At 49.3% G+C, this 16,545-nt stretch overlaps 1 protein-coding gene across 2 annotated transcripts; it reads right to left on the reverse strand.

Moving 5' to 3' along the window:
* Positions 1 to 706: 706 nt before the first annotated feature.
* Cd74 (CD74 molecule) lies at positions 707 to 10,980 on the reverse strand. Of its 2 annotated transcripts, XM_041641428.1 has the most exons (9): positions 10,834 to 10,980; positions 5,362 to 5,531; positions 5,140 to 5,219; positions 4,187 to 4,249; positions 3,331 to 3,423; positions 2,981 to 3,068; positions 1,846 to 2,043; positions 1,406 to 1,468; positions 707 to 1,213 (listed from the first exon to the last, which is right to left on the reverse strand). In XM_041641428.1, the coding sequence occupies exons 1-9, from the start codon at positions 10,908 to 10,910 to the stop codon at positions 1,206 to 1,208; spliced, it is 840 nt and encodes a 279-aa protein (XP_041497362.1). In that variant the 5' UTR covers positions 10,911 to 10,980; the 3' UTR covers positions 707 to 1,205. The 2 variants fall into 2 exon arrangements, with proteins under 2 accessions (XP_041497362.1, XP_041497363.1); XM_041641429.1 differs by lacking the exon at positions 1,846 to 2,043.
* Between the last annotated feature and the right edge of the window lie 5,565 nt (positions 10,981 to 16,545).

The following is a 16,545-nucleotide window of genomic DNA, read 5'->3' on the forward strand; positions in this document are numbered from 1 at the left end:
AGGGAACAGTTCCGTGCTGGTGAAGGCAAGAAGGGAACAAAGCTGACGGCGACATGTTGGGACAGTAACTGGGGTAGACTGAGGGAGGAGAGTGGCAATCAGTCTGGCTGCCTCTGCATAATCAGAGTCTGTGGAGCGCCAGAAGTCGGAGCATTCACCTCAAAGGCCGGAGGCCCTTGGCACCCTGTGTGCAGAGCCTTGGGACGCACCACCCGACATGGACAGCTGTTCCCTTCGTTCCCACTGTTGGCCCAGATCAGACTGCAGAGAAGGCTCTCAACGGCTGTGCTGAGCGCTCACAGAAGTATTTAAACTTAAAAAACGGAACGCTGTCACTACTGTTCATGCTGGACTCCTGGGTGGTAAGGGGTCTGCTCCCTTTTCCGGTGACAGTGGACTGGAGCTGAATAGCCATGGGTCCTGCGCAGACACCCAGGCCCCTGTGTCCATCTGTCATCACACTTACGCTGTTCTTAGTACAGAAATGGAATTGGGGACATGAGGAATGGAAGCTGGGACACGATGAGCTGTGCTTTTTAAACTGGGCAAGAATCTGTTCTGAATGTTAAACAGGTACTGAGTGTCTGTGGCCCATCACCCTGGACTCCTCAGGCCCTGGGGACCTAGGTGATTAGGGTTAAGGTTGTCATTGACTTTCTTAGGGTAAACTAATTGGATCCCAACAGAAGAACCAGGAGCAAGAATGTTCTACTTACTACCTTTTATTGTCACATGAGCCATGATCCTACAGGCTGCTGATAAGCTTGGCTGAGCAAGGGACCCGGGGGGGTTGGCAGGAAGTGAGGAAGGGTTGCTGGGAGGAGGGCCTAGGTTCTTCCTTGAGAAGACAGCAGAGGTGTTCAGTGTGGGTTAAGGGTTGAGTACCCCTTATCCCTGTCTGTGGGCCTACATCTCAAAGCCCCACACCGGAGACTGCTAATGGGTCAGAAATGGGGTCCACCTAGCATTGCCCACTCTGAGCTTTGTGTCCCTTTAGATAGGGCTGGGCAGCAGGGCCCTCCCTCCAGCATCCTCATTCTGTTCTGATTTTATTTATCGTGTCCAGGGATGATGACGCAGAACCAGCCTTAAGCCCCAAGGTGCAGGGAGACAAGAAGTGGAATGTGACCGTCAGGGAACGCAGGAAGGCTGGGGCACCACAGGAGAGCAGGAAAGCTGTCGCTGTGCAGAGCCAGCCTCTGTCTTCACATGGCTGGGAAGGGAAGCAGATGTTAATATGGTTGGCTCTCCTGCTGGACCTGCCTCTTCCCAGCATCTTGGAACTGCAGAGCAGTCAAGGGACCCCATTCCCATTCCCCCCTTGCTGGTCTGATACTCTGTTTCCAACCACCAGCCCATTCTGTAAAAGCCGGCCCAGTATTATACCCTCCACAGGCCCCCTTACCTAGGCCCATATCCTGCTTGGTCACACCCAGGCCAGAAGATGGGTCTTCCAGGTCCAGTGGCTCTGCAAAAGAATCATCATGCTATCCTTAGCCCACCACACACTTGGTTGCCATTGTGCCCAAAGGCATATTTCCCAATCAGGTATGGCCCTGAGCCCAGGAAAGGAGGCACCACAGTATGTAGTGTGGTTAGGGGGTACGGAGAGATGGGGGGGGGGGGGCTGTAGGACAGCGTGTGTGTGGAGAACGTGAGAGGAGAGCAAGGGACACACAGGAGTGCCCAGGTGGATGAAGGGCCAGATGCATGATTAACAGTGGCTGTCCTTGGCACAGCCAACCCATGTCCTGACCCCATGTTTACTAAGAGGGACCTCGGGACCCTCAGCCTTCCTAATGCTTCCTAGTGCTTTAGATTACTGACATAGCGGCCCCTGCTTACCACTGCAGTTATGGCGCCCGCGGCTCTTGGTGTGAGGGACCTCAGTGCCGTTGGGGAACACACACCAGCAGTAGCCAGTGCTCCCGTAGCACTGGAGCGGCATATAGTTGCCGTTCTCATCGCACTTGGGACGGAACGCACCCGGATGGACATCAGGGATGTGGCTGACCTCTTCCTGGCACTTGGTCAGCCCTGAAGCTACAGGCATGATGAAGACAGTGAGTGAGTGGGCTCTGGGCCAGGATCTCAGCAGAGCAGAGGCCCACACACCATTAGGCCATGGGCCTAATGCCTGTCCAAGTTGCTTTCTCATTCCTCCCATGGCACAGATGGGGAAACTGAGGCTGGAGGCTGAAACCAGGAAGGTTTCCAAAAAGGAAAAGCATGGCTGGATCATTTGCCTCAAAATGATTACTTCCAGCACTCAGACTGTATTACAGTTGGTGATTATTCCTGCGATTCTGGTTTCTGCAGATGGGCACCTTTGGGAACCTGACCTTCCTGTTACCTGGATGACCCAAGTAGAAATGGAGGTTGTCATTTGTTGGGGATGCTGGAGAGGTGATTTAAAAAATTAGCTAGAAGTTGGTTGAGATCACAGGCGAGCTCTCTTCTGTATCAGAGAAGCAGGTCTAGAGAAGAATGGGCCATTGGCCTTCCATCTGTGGGACAGAGAAGCCCAGCAGGACAGACTTGTCTGGCTCTCCGGCTCTGCACAGCAAGTTAAGAGACAGCGCCAGGGTAAAAAAATCATTCCCCATGTTTTAGGTCTCCAGCCTCCTGTGTGCCGGCATGGCTGGTGAGGTGAGCTGTGCCTAGGGTCCTGGGCATTCGCTGACTCTATGACCCTCTGCTCCTCAAGTGCTGAGGTGTGCTGCTGGGGAGGTGTCCTTCCGAGGACCCATGCCTGGTATGTTTCGAGTTGGTTTTGCTCCAAGACAAGAGGAGAGACAAGAGGCCTCTATACTCGGCATGTGTGTGTGATAGAACAGGCCAACGGACATGTCAGGAACGAACAAGAAGACACAGTGAGCTGAGAGGATGGGATGCTGCAGCAGTTTCCTTTAAGAGTGCTGGAGACCCTAACTTCAGCAGCTCCAGGGGGCCCTGGCACCCTGAGGCTCCCATCTGGTACCTTTAGGCGGAGCCTCGGTGGGCTTCTCCTCCAGGGAGTTCTTGCTCATTTCAAACAAGAGCCACTGTTTCATCCAGCTCTCAAAGACCTAATGGGAACAGAGGCAGGCCATCAGGGTCAGGAGTCAACACTGCCCCCTACCGGACTTTACCCTGATGACAAACTTGGAGGATCAGACAGGCCCAACATCTGGAGTCCAGCTGCAGCCTGGGTGCCTCTTGAAGACCCACAGGGGTTTTGTGGATTTCGAAGGCCCCCTGTAGCCCAGAGAACAGCTCCCCTAGCCTGCCCACCCCTTGCCACTCTAGTCCTGAGGCTGCCGTAGAAAGAGGTGGACAGAAGCTGCTCACCTTCCAGTCCAGACCATCCATGGAGTTCTTAAGATGCTTCAGGTTTTCCGGAAAGGTCCCCTTCAGCTGTGGGTACAGCAGGGGTCCAGACCTCTGCAGATTGGCAGAGCAAGAGGAACGTTACAAAGAACTCCATGATCGGCAAGGGGAAATGGGCACACTGTGCTGAGGAAGGATGTTCGCCACAGCAAGCCTGGACCTTGGCTTTGGTGACGGAGAGCAGGGGTATGGGCCACCCAGCTGTGTAGCTCCTGTCAGGGTCCAGGCCAACCTTACCAGCACCACTGATTTTCTCCCTGCTGATGCCTGCCTGTTTTGCAGGTCTCATCTCCGGAAGACCTGACCACCCCTAGCTAGACTGGGTCCTCTGACTGTCCTCATAGCCAGCGCTTGTCCCTCATCACCTGATCACTGGTCTGTTAAAGTTGCTCCCCTGCTGCAGACCGAGAACTGTGTAGTACCCAGACCAGAGCAGGCGTGTGAGATATTAATTTCGGAAGGAGAACGGAATATCATGACAAGTCACATGCAAGATTTGGGCCTTAATTTTTCCACCCCAAAAGTGACAAAGCTAGAGCCTGGTGTAATGACACACGCCTTTAAACCCAAAACTCAGTGGGCAGAAGCAGGCGTGTCTCTTCGAGTGCAAGGCCAACGTGGTCTACGTAGCACAGCCAGTCCCAGGGCTACACAGACACTTATCTGAAGATGGGAATGGGGTTGGACTGGATGAAGTATTTAATGACCACCTTCTATTCCTTGGGGTGAGCAGTGCTGAGTTTGTAGTGAGCCTAGCATGTGAGCGGGGGTCGGGGTCCCACGTGGAACGGGACCGTCCACCGGCTCTGACACTCACCAGGAGCAGGTGCATCACATGGTCCTGGGTCATGTTGCCGTACTTAGTAACATTCTGCACAGGCTGTAGGAAGAGGAACAGGGTTAGCAGCACTGTTAGCTGAGAAGTGGGAAGGGCAGCGAGGGGAGAACACAAGAGCTGGAGTCTAGAAAGAATCAAGTCCATGGGCTCACCAGCTCAGCTCTGTCACCTCCTAACATGGGAGCTCCAGCTATTCACCCCCTTTCTGCCTCCATGTCCCCACTGGTCAGGCTGGCATAAACTTTAAGATTATAATTTATTTATTTATTTATTTTTAAATATTTATTTTATTTATTATGTATACAATATTCTGTCTGTGTGTATGCCTGCAGGCCAGAAGAGGGCACCAGACCTCTTTACAGATGGTTGTGAGCCACCATGTGGTTGCTGGGAATTGAACTCAGGACCTTTGGAAGAGCAGGCAATGCTCTTAACCACTGAGCCATCTCTCCAGCCCAAGATTATAATTTAATTACCATGTTTCTCCCTTTCCTTTTCTCCCTCCAATCTCTCCATATGCCCCTCCCTGCTCTCCTTCAAATTCATGGCCTCTTTTTTATTTACTGTTATTGCTTGAGTATATGTTTATGTATATACTATATTTCCTAATTTTATAGTCTAGTTCATATAATGCTACCAATTGGCATGCTCTTCCCTGGGGAAGGTACCAATAGTTTCATGAGCAACACTGCTGTCAGAGGCTTGGAGGAGGCGAGGGACTGTACGATGCTGTGGCCGGTAAGAGTTGTGGGCCTGTCCTCTCCCCATCAGGGTAACCTCCATCTCCCTGGCAAGCCCCTCTGAGGTGGCCCCTGCTCCTTTCCAGCAGTTAGGACCTTGCTTCCTGGCCAGCCGTTACTCTTTGCCCCTCCACTTTGGCACCTGCTCTCTGCCTAGACCAGCTACCATTTCCTTCCTGCCACCTTCCTTACCCCGTGGAGCATGTTTTCCATGGGCAGTGGCCGCATCAGCAAGGGGGTAGCCATCCGCATCTGGCTGACAGGTTTGGCAGCTGTGAGGAGGCAGGGAGGACAGACAGCATGAGACCAGGTCCAAGGGAGTAGGGGGCCAGGGGTTGAGATCTGGAACCCGGGAATGGCGGGGGAGGGGCTAGATGGAGAAATGGTGGGGCTTGTGAGGCGAGGGACACGCACATTTAGGAAGCTTCATGCGAAGGCTCTCCAGTTGCAAGTTCTGGGAGGTGACGGTCAGCTTGTCTAGACGGCCCTGCTGCTGGTACAGGAAGTAAGCCGTGGTGGCCTGCCCAGCCAAGAGCAGAGCCACCAGGACAGAAAAGCCGGTGTACAGGGCCCCGCGGCTGCACCTGTTGTGAAGAGGGAGTAAAGGTAGGAGCCAGAGTTGGAGGCTGACTGGGAGTGGGGACGTATGGCCTCACCCATGCCCTTTCGGACTTCTGTCAAGCCTTCCCCACTCCCCTGGCCAGAGAGGTGTGTGTGAGGACATCCCCTGCCCCCCGCCCCAGCTGACCACCAATGTGCTTCCTGGGAAGAAATTAGATCCACCTGGGGCCCAACTTCTATGGGGAAAAAAATGAGCCAAGTTCCTTGCCTACTCTGGGTTTTGTGTCCCCTTTGTACAGTGACGGGGTAAAATGGCCTATCCTCTCTCTTTTACCCAGGTTCCCTCTGCCCAGGATATCCGAGGATCAGAGCTACCCTCAGGGGAAAACAATTTGGTTTTGTTTGTTTGTTTGTTTATGTATTTTAGTTAGCAGAAAAAGATAGGTGCTTTTACTGTGCAAGAGGAAGAAGAGTTTCCTTTTCCCCCCCTCGTGTTATCCCCAGTCCCTGCAGTGACGTCAGACTTAAAGAGAAAGGGGAAGGCAATGTGGCGTGGACCGCAAAGAGAAGTAGAACCTAGACTACAAGGGAGGAGGAGATTATCCGGCTGGAACAGGGCCAGGTGCCACTGCTCCAGAGACACAGCCTATGTGCCAGTCTCCAGGAATCTCTGGACAAATCTCCATCAGTCTCTTAGCTTTTGTCAAGTGTCACACGAGTTGGTCTCACCCCAGCAATTCTAAAATGTGGTTCTTCCCCAACCCGTGGGTGTGGGTGTGGTATGTGTAGTATGTGTGTGTGGTGTTTGTGGTGAGGGGTATGTGTGTGTGGTGGGTGTATGTGGCGTGTATGTATCGTGTGTGGAGTGTGTGTGTGTGTTATATATTGTGGAGGGTATGTGTGTGTGTGGTGTGTGTGATGTGTGTTTGTTTTTTTTTGTTTGTTTGTTTGTTTGTTTTTTTTGTCTTTTCGAGACAGGGTTTCTCTGTGGCTTTGAAGCCTGTCCTGGAACTAGCTCTGAGAGATCCGCCTGCCTCTGCCTCCCGAGTGCTGGGATTAAAGGCGTGCGCCACCACCGCCCGGCTTGTGATGTGTGTTTGTATTGTGTGTGTATAGTGTACAGGGTGTGTGTGTGTTATATGTGGTGGGGGTATGTGTGTTGTGGTGTGTGTGGGATGTGTGTAGTGTGTGTGTGGTGTGTGTATATAGTATATGGGGTGTGTGTATGTTATATGTGGGAGAAGTATGTGGGGGAGGATGTGTGTGTCAGTGTGGTGGGGGGTATGTGTTGCATATCCGTATTCATATGGGTGCTCATGTGTACATATATGTGGAGATCAGAAGTTCACTTCAGATGTTTTCCTCAATTGCGCTCCACCTTATGTTTTGAGGCAGGGTCTCTCACTGAACCTGGAGCACAAAGATTCCACTAGACTGCCTCATCAACAAACCCAGGGACCCTCTTGTCTCTGCCTCCCCAACACTAGGACTAGCGCTTGTTCTTCAAACGAGTGTTCGAGATTCAAACTCAGGTCTTGTGCCTGTGTTGCAAGAACTTTCTCAGCTGAGCTGTCTCCCCAGCACAGTTCTCTTTGAGACAGATCTTCCTATGGCCATAGAAGCACCTTGAAGTGATACCCAATTGGGGGGAATTCAACAGCAACATAGATGGCTAGGCCTGGATGAATGTGTCACGCTCTTGGGTGGCCAGACCCTCAGACCTCAGTGATTGCTTACAGTTTGATGCTTTGACTACTGTCTGGGGAGGGGGTGGAGAGGGTGCATGCCCATATTACAGTATGGAACATAAGGATCATAACTCCAGACCTGGAAAGTTCCCATCCATTCTTCCTCCACTTAGCCCTTAGATGGAAAGAACTATCAGTATTCTGCTGATGTTTGAACTTGTCCCCTTTAAAATGACAGGGTTTTGCCAGGCAGTAGTGGCACATGCCTTTAATTGCAGCACTTGGGAGGCAGAGGCAGGTGGATGTCTCTGAGTTTGAGGCCAACCTGGTCTACAGAGTGAGTTCCAGATCAGGCTCCAAAACTACAGAGAAACCCTGCCTAAAAAAAAAAAAAAAAAAAAAAAAAAAAAAAAAAAAAAAAAAGGCTTAACAAAAGAAGTTGGGCTCCAACATTTACAACACAGCAAGAAAGTCATCATCAGGTGTCAGCACCTTGATCTTGGACTTCCCAACCTCCTAACCTGTGGGAAATAAATTTCTGGACACATATCTCCCAATCTGTATATAGTATTTATAGTAATATATATATATATATCTTATATATTAAACATGTATTATAATATAGTAACTCAGACTAAGACAGACTCCATTTGAAATTGTCATAATCAGTCTTAGTCTTGCCTACTCCAGCAACCAGGAAGGGAGATTTAGGAAACACCAGAAGACCTGTCTGCCTAGTAACTTATGATGTCACAGACACAGCTAATTCTCATTAGCTCTCTGCTTGGCTGACTCTGTGTTTTCTAAGCCAACAGCTGAGCCAAGGAAGAGTTGTTTTGGAAGGAGAAGGCAAAACCTCTTTGTTGGGGAAGGGAGGTCAGACTAGGAAGGGGAGTACGTTCTCCTTCCTGGCCTTCTGAAGGAAGATGTAGCCTGGGCTCAAGGTCCTCTGCTTTATTATCAACTTGGGTGACTCGCGGAACCCCTGGGCCGCTCTTCAGCCCTGTACTCTGATCTAGTAGACAAGAGTAGGTAGCCGTAATTGGCATCCCAGCTCTTCCACTGGCCTAGCTCTGGGGGGTGTGAGTGAGCAAGCTGACCCTTCTATATGTGAAATGGGTAAAAGCTTGGGATGAGAGGTTGTTAATTAACACAGAGATGGAGGGGGCAGTAGTGATGCACGCCTTTATTCCTAGCACTTGGGAAGCAGAGGAAGTAGGATCCCAGAGTTCCAGGCCAGCTTGGTCTACAGACTGACTTCCAGGGCAGTCAGGGCTACAAAGAGAAACCCTGTCTCAAAAAACAAAACAAAACAAAACCTAAATAAATAAAAATAATGTAGAGATGAAACACTTGGCTCCAACACCCAACACATTTACTCTATCAATAATACTTCAAATCTAGCATCTGCCCTCCTTCCTCTTTTATTAAATTTACTGTTATTTTGTTTTTATGAGATGGACTCATGTAGATGAGGCTGGCCTTATACTCCTGATCCTCCTGCCTCCACTTCTCAAATGCTGAGATTATAGGCTTGCACAATCACACCCAGCCTCTTTGTCTCTAGATTGTCTGGCCCTTGGTTTTGATTGAGTGCCAACTCTGTCACCTTCTGGTTTTACTTCCTCCTTTGTACTTCCTTCTTATGTAATTAAGAAAAAAAAAAAGTAACTGACTAAAGTCAAAAGCCAATCAGAATTATCAGGAATCATGACACAGATGTTGCCAGGCAGAAGTGTTCACGGAAAATGCCCCAAGTCAAACCCTGCCTGGAATGGCCTGAGAGCTTAAGCCACCATCTCTGAACACAGCCCTCCCTGAGTGGCCTGAGGTCAGGGGGCTCCCACCTCCCCTCTCCACAAATGATGCCTCTAAAGGACCCACATAGGAGAACAAGCTCAGATGAGTCATGGTTCAAATGCTCTATCCAACACTCACTAGCTGAGACAACCTGTAAATTTAGTTACCAGGATGGATTCAGATTCCTTTTGTGTAAAAATGGGGGAAATGCTGGCCATGGTGGCACACATCTTTAATCCTAACACTTGGGAGGTAAGCAAATATCTATTAGTTTAAGGCCAGCCTGGGCTATACTGTGAGTTCCAGCCAAAGCGACATAAGAAAAAGAAAAGAAAAAAGAGCAGGGTGGTGGTAGCACACACCATTAATCCCAGCACTCAGGAGGCAGAGGCAGGTGGATCGTTATGAATTCAAAGGCTAGCCTGGTCTACAGAGTGAGTTTCAGGACAGGCTTCAAAGCTACAGAGAAACCCTGTCTCAAAGAAAAAAGAAAAAGACAAGGGCAGGGGGAAATAATAGAAAAGGCCAACTCCTAGCTACAGCATCTGTAAGAATGAAGATAGTGTCTGTAGCTTGGTTATGATTCTGATGGCAGTCAACGGCACCCAAGATTGCTGAAGAGCGTACAGTAGGTGGACTGTACCTGTTACCTTTAAGCTGAGACCCAGAAAGAGGCTGTGACCTTTCTGTGGTCATCGACGACAGCAGTGAAAGTTGCCTTGGAAGTCCCCACTGCTCTCCTGCTCTATATCTGGTTACCTTCTTTCCAGAACGCAATTCCCCTACAGTCTCTCAGAGGCTCTCTCAAATCCCCTTCTGCCCTGGAAACAGCTGACGTCACTTCTGCTTTTGATTCCCCCATAGACAGCAAGCAAATCAGGTTTGAGAGCTTGGGGTGGGGGAAGGAGCACAAGAGGGCAGGTGAATTCTAATCCTGTTTGGGTTTTTGGAGGGTGGAGGGCACAAGGCTGAGGTCATCTGGGGTCTGGGAGAGGAACCCTGGGCTACGTGGATGCCTGGGGCAGCCTCTTGATGCAGAGCCAGGAAGAGATTCGCAGATGGGTCTAACCCCGCTACAGCGCTGAGTCCCTGCCACTCATGTAACAAGTGTTCCTTCTCTTCGGCAGCCGCTGAGATGGCAGCCAGCGTCCACACACGAAGAAAGGCTAATCCTGTTTCAGGTATGGATGCGGATATAGCCAGACTGATTATCTAGGCTCCTACAAGCCTTCTGGCCATTAAGGAAAGACTAAGTTGCTTCTGTTACCCTCAGAAATGGTATCTCCACTGGCATCGGAACTTTTCCAAAATCTGAGGCTACAGATCTGAGCAGACAGATCTATTGAGGAAAAGTGAGAACTCATCCGAGGGAGGAACACTATGGTCTTACGTCTCAGCTTAGAGTCATGGCCCAGCTGCAGAGGGTCTGTGGAACTCTGAGGCGTGAACCCAGGGCTCTCTTAACACTTAACACATCCTCAAGGAACCCCTCGGTTTACAGATATGGGAAGTCAATACTCTTAGCAGGTGGGAGCTGGGGGGAGGGGGTCGAGAATACTCAGAGCCAGGTGTGAAGGTGCACTCCTTTAATCCCAGAACTTGGGAGGCAGAGGCAAGTGGATCTGTGTGAGTTTGAGGCCAGCCTGGTCTAGAGTGAGTTTCATTATGTAGAAAGGCAGGGCTATAGAGAGAGAGACCCTGCCTTACATATATGTTTATATGTCAAAAAGTCAGTGCTTAAAAGGCAGCCTTCCTGCAATTCAATGCCATGTCCCTTCCCAGACCCACACTCTGTGCCCTCCAGAACTGAGGGCTCCCTGCTGGTACTCACACATACCTTTCTGGGGCTCTAGGGCGCTGGCCCAGCATGGGCAGCTGCTCATGGTTGGAGATGAGATCGCGCTGGTCATCCATGGCTCTGGCTTCTAGTCTTCTCGACAGGCGCTGCTGCTGCTGCTGCTGCTGCTGCTGTTGCCACCGCCGCTCCTCCTCTTCGTCTGGGACCCTTGAGCCCCAGGATCACCTCTTGAAGCTGGTGCTGGGAGGAACCTGATTCGTCCACAGCAGGTCACTCCGCCCACGTGGTAGATGTGGAAGTGAAAGCCACAAATCTGGAAATACCCCACTCACTCAAAGCTGCCCTCCCTGGGCAGGATGAGGGGGAGTTCCCTAACCAGGTAGAAGTCCGGCACGATCTTATTGGCTGGCCAGGGCTCTTGTCACTTGTTTCTAGGCAGACCTCTGGATTCATTAGGCTCCTTGGATGCTTCTAGAAACAGGCAGACTCCCTAGACAAGAAATCGTTTTGAAGCAGAAAGTGCCTTTGTTTACCCACCGTATCCATGATAAGTGAGGGAAGAAAGGGGCTCAGGCAAGTCCCCTTCTCTCTGATGTGCATGTCCTCTCCAAAGTGGAGATGAAGGTTGAACTGGTGTCCCCTCTGCTTCTATCTACCCCATGCCATGGTGTGAAGGCTCTCAGCTGACACTTGCCATCACAACCATCTTTGTGAGGTACCGTGATCGAATCACAGCTGGCCATAGGATCTTTGCAGTGCCTTAGACGAGTGTTCTGTCCCCTATGTTTTGGGTGGAGACCACGAGGCAGAGAGGCTGTGTGTGCCTAGCCTCATACATGCAGGCAGGGATAGATGGAGCCCAGATTCTGTCCCACTCTCTTCTGCCTCCCAGGGCTCAGATTATGTGTGCCAGTGTGACAAGGAGCAGGGAAAGGGAGGCTCAAAGGGGGTGCCATGGAGACTTAGCTGTACAGGCAAGTGTTTAGCAACCACATCTGTGCCTATACTGTAAGTACATAGGAAGCAAGATCTTTAGCCCTTTTCTTGGTCTCTGTCAAAAGAACCACTAAGGCCTTGGGGTCAAGAGTGCTAAGGGCTTTTTGTTGTTTTAGAGAGGGTCTTGTGTAGCCCAGGCTGGCATAAAACCCACTGTGTAGCTAACGATGAACTTGGGATCCTCCTGCCTCCACCTCCTGACTGCTGGGGTTACATACGTGCACCGCCACACCACATTGGCGCGGAGCAGAGTGGGGTAGAAAAGGCCAGTTATTATCATCACATGCGAGTTTATCGGTTTATCAGTGATTTAGGTAAAGCACTCACTGCTTGCTCTGCCTGTTGCCAAAAGTGACTTCCCTTGCTACCCGAAACAGAAAGACTTAGAGAAATAGCTGGAACCGTGGGTCTTTGCCCCTAACCTGCTGACTGTCACGTACGGTTCTGTAAAGTCTTATTTGCTTGCTTGCCCAACCCACCTTGTGGTTCTAGAGTATAAAACGAGAATACAAACAGGACCCGGTATCAAAGGCTTTTGGGAGCTGTCCCTTCTGGCTTTGGTCCACTGCATTGTCCCCTCTCTTCTACTCTAGTTGGTGTTCAGTGCTTATGCTGGAAAGATTCCCGCAACAATTAAATCCAGGGCTTCTTGCACGATAGATAAACGCTCTGACCTACATCCCCAGCGCAATTTCGTTCTTTCAAGACAGGGTATATTTTATATGTTAATTAGGATGAGGGCTTTGCTGCCGGAGGAAGCAAACGTTTGATGAGAGGACGAGAGCTTGAAATCTGTTCAGAGGGGAGAAGGATAAAGATTGAGCACAATCACATTGACAAATAACTCAATCATATCTTCAGAAGCAGAACTTCCATAAAAATCTAGTGGACAGGGTCTGAATAGCTTCCATACTTCAAGAGAGTGGCACATTCAACACTACAACAGACAATGCTGTGCCAGGGACCCACCTCACATACCACATACCTCACGCCATGTCTCTCTCTCTCTCCCTCTCTCTCTCTCTCTCTCTCTTTAGGTTTTTCAAGACAGTGTTTCTCTGTAACTTTGGAGCCTGTCCTAAAACTAGCTCTTGTAGACCAGTCTGGCCTTGAAACTCACAGAGATCCTCCTGCCTCTGCCTCCCAAGTGCTGAGATTAAAGGCGTGCGCCACCACCGCCTGACGCCACGTATCTTTTACCTCTTCATATGGCTCTCCTAGAATAAACTGGAAAATAGAGTGTTTCCCTGGGTGCCCCCCCCTTTTTTGTTCTGTGATAGCTTGAATGAGTGATGGGGGAGAAAGGCCCCCATAGGCTCATAGATTTGAATGCTTAGTCACCAGAGAGTGGAACTCTTTGAGAAGGATTAGAAGGTGTGACCTTGTTGAAGTAGGTGTTCACTCAGGGTGAGCTTCGAGGTCTCAAAAGCCCACAGCAGGTCCAGTCTCTCTCTGTCTGCTGTCTTCAGATGAGGATACAAAGCCCTCAGCTACTGCTCCAGCACCGTGCCTGTTTGCTTTCCGCCATGATGTTTGCAGACTAACCCTCTGAAACTGTAACCTAGCCTCCAATTAAATGCTTTCTTTTTTAAGAGTCGCCTCTTTTGAGGTGTTTTTCACAGCAATGAAACAGTAATTAAGACACAGTTTGAATCTAAATTGTTCCCCATGGGCTCTTGTTTGAGGGCTTAGTCCCTGGCTTGTGACTCTATTCTGAAGGCTGTGGAACTTTTAGAAATTGGGACCTAGCTGTTAGAAATAGAACACTACAGGGTGGCTTTTGAAGGTTCTACATGCTCCTAATTGGGCCTTCTCTCTCTGCTTCCTAATCTAATGTGAATAGCCACTGTCCCCCACCCCAACTGTCATGCCTGAGCCACTGGGTTCGATCTTCCCTGTTATGATGAACTACAACTTTTCCACCATCGACCAAAATGAATCTTTCCTCCCACAGATAGTTTCTGGGTCACAGTGACCCAAAAGAGACTAATTCATTCCTCCCATAAAGCAGACTGAAAGTCTCCTCCCCTGACACAGCAAGGCACATGCACACTCTGATGCCAAGAATCTGTCTTCTCCTGTGGAGAGAATACCGGGATTTAGGCTTTCTTCCTCCAGGTCATAGACTGAAGGAAGCTTCTTTGGGGGCCACGACCATCACAGGGGAGAACATTTGAAGAGTCTGGAAATGGTCCAATGCAGGCCATTCTCTGAATAAGCCAAGCCCCACTCGTGGGCCACAGCCTCCGCTTCAGAAAACCGAGGGTCATGAGAAACGCATCAGCGTAGAAGAAGCAAGCATAACAGTCACAGGTGGGGAAAACACAAGGAAGAAAGAAACTCGTCAGCCTTCCAATGTGGTGAAGGATGGAGCTGCATCTAGAATCAAAAAGAGACTCCTAAGAAGTGTGAGTGCTCCTGGAGAGATTAAAAAGAACTCTAAAAAATTAAAAATAGAAGCTTGGCAGTGGTGGCACACACTTTAATCCCAGCACTTGGGAGGCAGAGGCAGGTGGATCTCTGTGAGTTTGAGACCAGCCTGGTCTACAGAGTGAGTTCCACAACAGCCAGGGACAGGAACACACAGAGAAACCCTGCCTTGAAAAATAAAATTAATGACTAATCTAGGAAGGCAAATAACCAAATGCCAGAGTTCTAGAAACAGAGAACAGAAAAAAAAAATAGAGGGGGAATAAATTACCAGTGAAGTAATTTACTACAATTCCCAGAAGTCAAGGACATGAATTTCCAAACTGAAAGGACCCAGTAGGTACCAAGGACAAGATAAAAAGTAATTTTATGATGGGCAGTGGTGATGCATGCCTTTAATCCCAGCACTCTAAAAAGGACTCTAGCCGGGCGGTGGTGGCGCACGCCTTTAATCCCAGCACTCGGGAGGCAGAGGCAGGCGGATCTCTGTGAGTTCGAGGCCAGCCTGGTCTACAAGAGCTAGTTCCAGGACAGGAACCAAAAGCTACGGAGAAACCCTGTCTCGAAAAATAAAAAAATAAATAAATAAATAAATAAAAATAAAAAAAAATAAAAAGAACTCTAAAAAATTAAAAATAGAAGCTTGGCAGTGGTGGCACAGACTTTAATCCCAGCATTTGTGAGGCAGAGGCAGGCGAATCTCTGTGAGTTCGAGGCCAGCCTGGTCTAAAAGAGCTAGTTCCAGGACAGGAACCAAAAGCTACGGAGAAACCCTGTCTCGAAAAATCAAAAAAAAAAATTGAAAATAGAAGCTTGGCAGTGGTGGCACAGACTTTAATCCCAGCACTTGGGAGGCAGAGGCAGGCAGATCTCTGTGAGTTCAAGGCCAGCCTGGTCTGCAAAAGCTAATTCCAGGACAGGCTCCAAAGCTACAGAAAAACCCTGTCTCAAAAAACAAACAAACAAAAAAGTAATTTCACATCAAGGCATATCACCATGAAGCTTCAGAAAAGTAAACACTGAGGATATTTTGCAAATTTTCAGAAAGAGAAGATAAGACATACTCAAAGATTCTGATATCAAAATCCCCCCCCCCCCTTATTTTTCTGAGACAGGTTTCTCTGTAATAGCTCTGACTGTCCTGGAACTAGCTCTGTAGACCAGATTGACCTTGAACTCAGAGATCCTCCTGCTTCTGCCTCCCAAGAGCTGGGATTAAAGGTGTGAGACACCACTGCCCGGCCTCAAAACACTTTTATGCTTCTTAATTATGCCTCTGGAAACCACGCTGATGGAGTAATGCCTTCAACATCCTATAGGAAAACTCATTTCCATCCTAAAGTCTTCACTGAGGCAAATCATCACAGAGACGATATTAGTTTCTCATTATAGTCATGAAAATACCTGATAAAAGTAACTGAAGAAAATGTTAATAGGGGCCGGGAGAGGGCTAGAGGTTAAGAGCACTGGCAGGTGGATCTCTGTGAGTTTGATGCCAGCCTGATCTACAGATTGAGTTCTAGGACAGCCAGGGTTACACAGAGAAACCCTGTCTCTAAAAACAAAACAAACAAACAAAAAGGCTATCCAGAAAATGCCTAAAGTGAAAAATTCAGGATGAAACAGTACCAAAAAGTTTTCAGAGCCACGCGATAAATAACCAAAGGGAGATGCTGAGCGCGTGAAGGCTGTGTGGAAAGTCAGCAAGGGCCCGCTGTCTTCACAGGAAACTTTAGGCTTATGGAAGTGCCTGTTCTTTTGCTTTGTTTTGTTTTTGTTCTTGTTTGTTTGTCTTTCAAGACAGGGTTTCTCTGTGTAACAACCCTGACCGTCTTGGAACTCACTCTGGAGACCAGGCTGGCCTCGAACCCACTGAGATCCACCTGCCTCTGCCTCCTGAGTTCTGGGATTAAAGGCGTGCACCACCCGCCCAGCTGAAATGTTTGATTCTTTAAACAAGCTGAATTGGTAACTGTGATACAAAGTAAAACTAAATTTTAGAATAAAGAAAAAATATTTCAGCCAGGCTGTGGTGGCGCACACCTTTAATCCCAGCACTTGGGAGGCAGAGGCAGGTGGATCTCTGTGAGTTAGAGACCAGCCTGGTCTACAAGAGCTAGTTCCAGGACAGGCTCCAAAGCACAGAGAAACCCTGTCTCGAAAAAAAAAAATATTTCAAAGTCCATAGATGCTGAGCTGATTGTGATGAAATGAAACCCAGACTCTTCTCCTTGAGTCCAGTCCCAACACCCAGGGTGGCCTGGACAACAGTCTCCTGTAAGACACCTAGAAGAACCAGAGGTCACAGCTCCACCAGGTGTCCTG

Source organism: Microtus oregoni, unplaced genomic scaffold (genome assembly GCF_018167655.1).
Source record: "Microtus oregoni isolate MIOR12 unplaced genomic scaffold, Mior012 000069F_ref0000032, whole genome shotgun sequence".
Classification (NCBI taxonomy): domain Eukaryota; kingdom Metazoa; phylum Chordata; class Mammalia; order Rodentia; family Cricetidae; genus Microtus; species Microtus oregoni.